The 3064-nt window shown below is 30.5% G+C and overlaps 1 protein-coding gene across 1 annotated transcript; it reads left to right on the forward strand.

Annotated features, from left to right (window-relative positions):
* The first annotated feature begins 253 nt into the window (after window positions 1-253).
* Window positions 254-2464, forward strand: LOC119615607 (arrestin domain-containing protein 1-like). The gene is given in 5 exon segments (XM_037971614.1): window positions 254-357; window positions 1218-1387; window positions 1390-1568; window positions 1634-2207; window positions 2266-2464. Coding segments are annotated over 5 exon segments (1152 nt in total). The 3' UTR covers window positions 2391-2464.
* The last annotated feature ends 600 nt before the right edge of the window (window positions 2465-3064 follow it).

Below are 3064 nucleotides of genomic sequence, written 5' to 3' on the forward strand. Positions count from 1 at the left end.
TATTTCTGAAAATTTCGGAGATAGCATATAAATTTTGTAAATAAACATTTATAAATAAAACATCGACAAATTTAACAGCAAAAAGTATCTGTTAGATCAAACGTTGGGTGACTTATTTTGTTTGCTGTTTATTAGAAATTTAGTATGAATTAATTAAAAAAAAATAAAGACAAAATGTTAATGCTAAATAGATTATAATTAAAATAAATAAAATATCTATACAAATTAAAAAACTACCTAATAAATACTTATAATGCCTTCAACATGTGAATTTCAATTAAACAATCCCAATGCAGTTTACCATAGCGGTGACACTGTTAGTGGTGTAATAGTTTTAAGACTACTTCTACTAAAGGTGTAAGAGGTAAGTAGCAGATATGATTTTTTTATAAAAAATGAAAAAAAAAAACAATTTTTTTAATTGTCTTACATTAATGTTAAACAAAACATTATTCCCTAACTTACTTACCAAAGTTCATGTTTAACCTTGAAAAAACAGAGATTTTGGCATTGTTTAAATGTCTTTGGCAGAGATGTGCTCTTGAATATGAATATGTTATCAAAATTTGATCAGAATTATTTTGGCATCAATGAGAGCGCTGTTATAGATTGATTTGGGATAGAGTAAATTATAAATTTACTCACAGAATTTGTTTGTTTTTAACAAACTATGACCATATAATACCCTACACCAGTTATGAGTATATATATATATATATATATATATATCATATATATTATATCTCTATATATATATATATATATATATATATATATATATATATATATATATATATATAAAGTTATTCATTATGAATTAATGGTTATAAATTAATTATGGACGTTTAAGTCATTTTCTAAAGGCGAGTTTTTATAGGGCCTAAGGTCAAATGAGGGCTGATTATTACAAAAATCGGAAGTGATAATAACGCTTTTACTTAGTTGTGCCGATTTCTGAAGTTATGAGCTAATAGTCCAAATCGGTAAATCTGGTTGTATGGTACAGTAGACTTTTAGCGTATGGTCCAAATTTAATCAAAATATATTGAAAATTCCGGCCTGTGCTTTAGGGGACAAGGTTTACATTAACAGCCAGTCGGACGGACGGACGGACGGACATGTATTAAGTGCTGCAGGTCCAATATTTTAGGTTTCTATCAAGTTATAAGATGTGACATAATACTTATATCAACTATAATAATTTTCTATAATTTTAGTATAAGCATAATTTTCTGCGGTGAAGGAAAGGTAAGTTGGAAACGAACGGAAAGACGTAGAAAATCAGATGGTACTTATAGCAATCATACGGTTCAATTCAAATCAAATGAATTATACGTAAACAATAGAACAGTTGTGCATGGTCAAGGAACATTGCCTGCAGGAACTCATAATATACATTTCAAATTATGCTACCGTTACAATGTCCCACTTCGTGTGAGGGTCTCTGGGGTCACATACGCTATGAATTAAGACTTAAACTAGATAGACCCTTACGTTTCGATAATGAGTTTAGTAAACCGTTGAGTGTAATAAAAACACTAGATTTAAACTTGAATCCAGTATTTAGGGTAGGTAATTTTTGTATATAACCAATTTTGATATAATTAATATTTGTAATTCTTTTTTAACCTAGATTCCCATTCAAAATGAGGATATTTTCAGTTCCGGCTGTTGTTCCTGTTCGGGTGGTACTATTAATACCAAACTTACTATACCCTTTGGTGGCTATGCCATCGGACAAAGTGTTAGATACTCGATATATATTCAAAATCAATCTATGGACGATATTGATGGTTATAAAGTAGAATTCATACGTAAACTGTCCTTTACTGCCCATACGCCACATCACAAAACCCGAGAAGATAAGACAGTTTTAGAAACAAAATCATATAGTAAACAATGTTTACGTTTGACTACATGTATTTTTGATGGTAATATCAATATTGTGTCTACACCACCCACCACCGAAGGTGATGGTATAATACAAGTAAGATATTATCTAAAAGTAATTTTAAAAATGTCCGGTTGTACTAGCAATAATACTATTAAAGTACCGATATTTATTGGTACTGTACCACTAAGAGAAAGCATGACGCCCATAGAACCATTGGAAAGTGATCGTCTTATAGGTGTCATACCCACAGCACCTGTATTACCTTTCGATGACCAAAGAGGCAATGATTTGCCACCAAGTTATCAGGAATTAGGTAGGATATTTATTTGAGTGGTAAAAAAAAATTAATATATTTTTCTCTTTTTATATAGGTCCTCCCTCTTTTGAGGAGGCAACACGCAGCAGCTCACCTTTTATAGATACTGATAAAAATGAACATAATCGTCATATTGGTTTTAGGCCATTGTATCCCTCATATTCCCAAAGTGATGAATGAGTTTGTACTTGTGTGTTCGAATATAATATTTGCAGGGCATATTTTTAAATAAAAAAAAACATATTTTTACAACATTTCATTCACTCTGTTAGTCATTTAAAGTTCTAACCTTAAAGTCTTTACCTTAAAGTCTTTTGGACGGATCATTATGAAAATCGGAAGTATTTTCATTCATTTAAAATTAAGTTGAGCTATTTTTTACAAAGATATATACACATTTAATATAGTTATGAGCTATAAAGTCCTAATCGGTAGGTCCGGTTGTATGGAATCAAGTTGAAATAATGGACCGATTTCAACCAATTTGAACGGGATAAGAGCAAGGCATTGACATTTATGTCAAATTTCATCATCTTGAAAATTGGAAACTGTACATGTATGGAGGGAATGATGTCCGTCCTTCCATTTACATTGTCCGTCCTTCCATGTAAATCATTAAATCTATTCATGATACAAATCGATCGATATACTTTATTTCAGGGCGTTACAAGCATCAGCACGAACATATAAAACTCTTCCTATTATAGTAGTTGAGAGTAGACATGGAAATCCGCAGAATTAAATAAATTTCTCAATAAATTTGTAAATCAAAAAAAAAAAAAAAAACGTGGGAAACCCTTAATCTGGTCTCTTGACTAGTCCATTATTTAATCCAGTGACTAGCTAAAGAACTA

The sequence above is a fragment of the Lucilia sericata genome, unplaced genomic scaffold (assembly GCF_015586225.1).
Source record: "Lucilia sericata isolate MDLA Ls3-8-SP2 unplaced genomic scaffold, ASM1558622v1 Contig006211F_arrow, whole genome shotgun sequence".
Lineage (NCBI taxonomy): Eukaryota > Metazoa > Arthropoda > Insecta > Diptera > Calliphoridae > Lucilia > Lucilia sericata.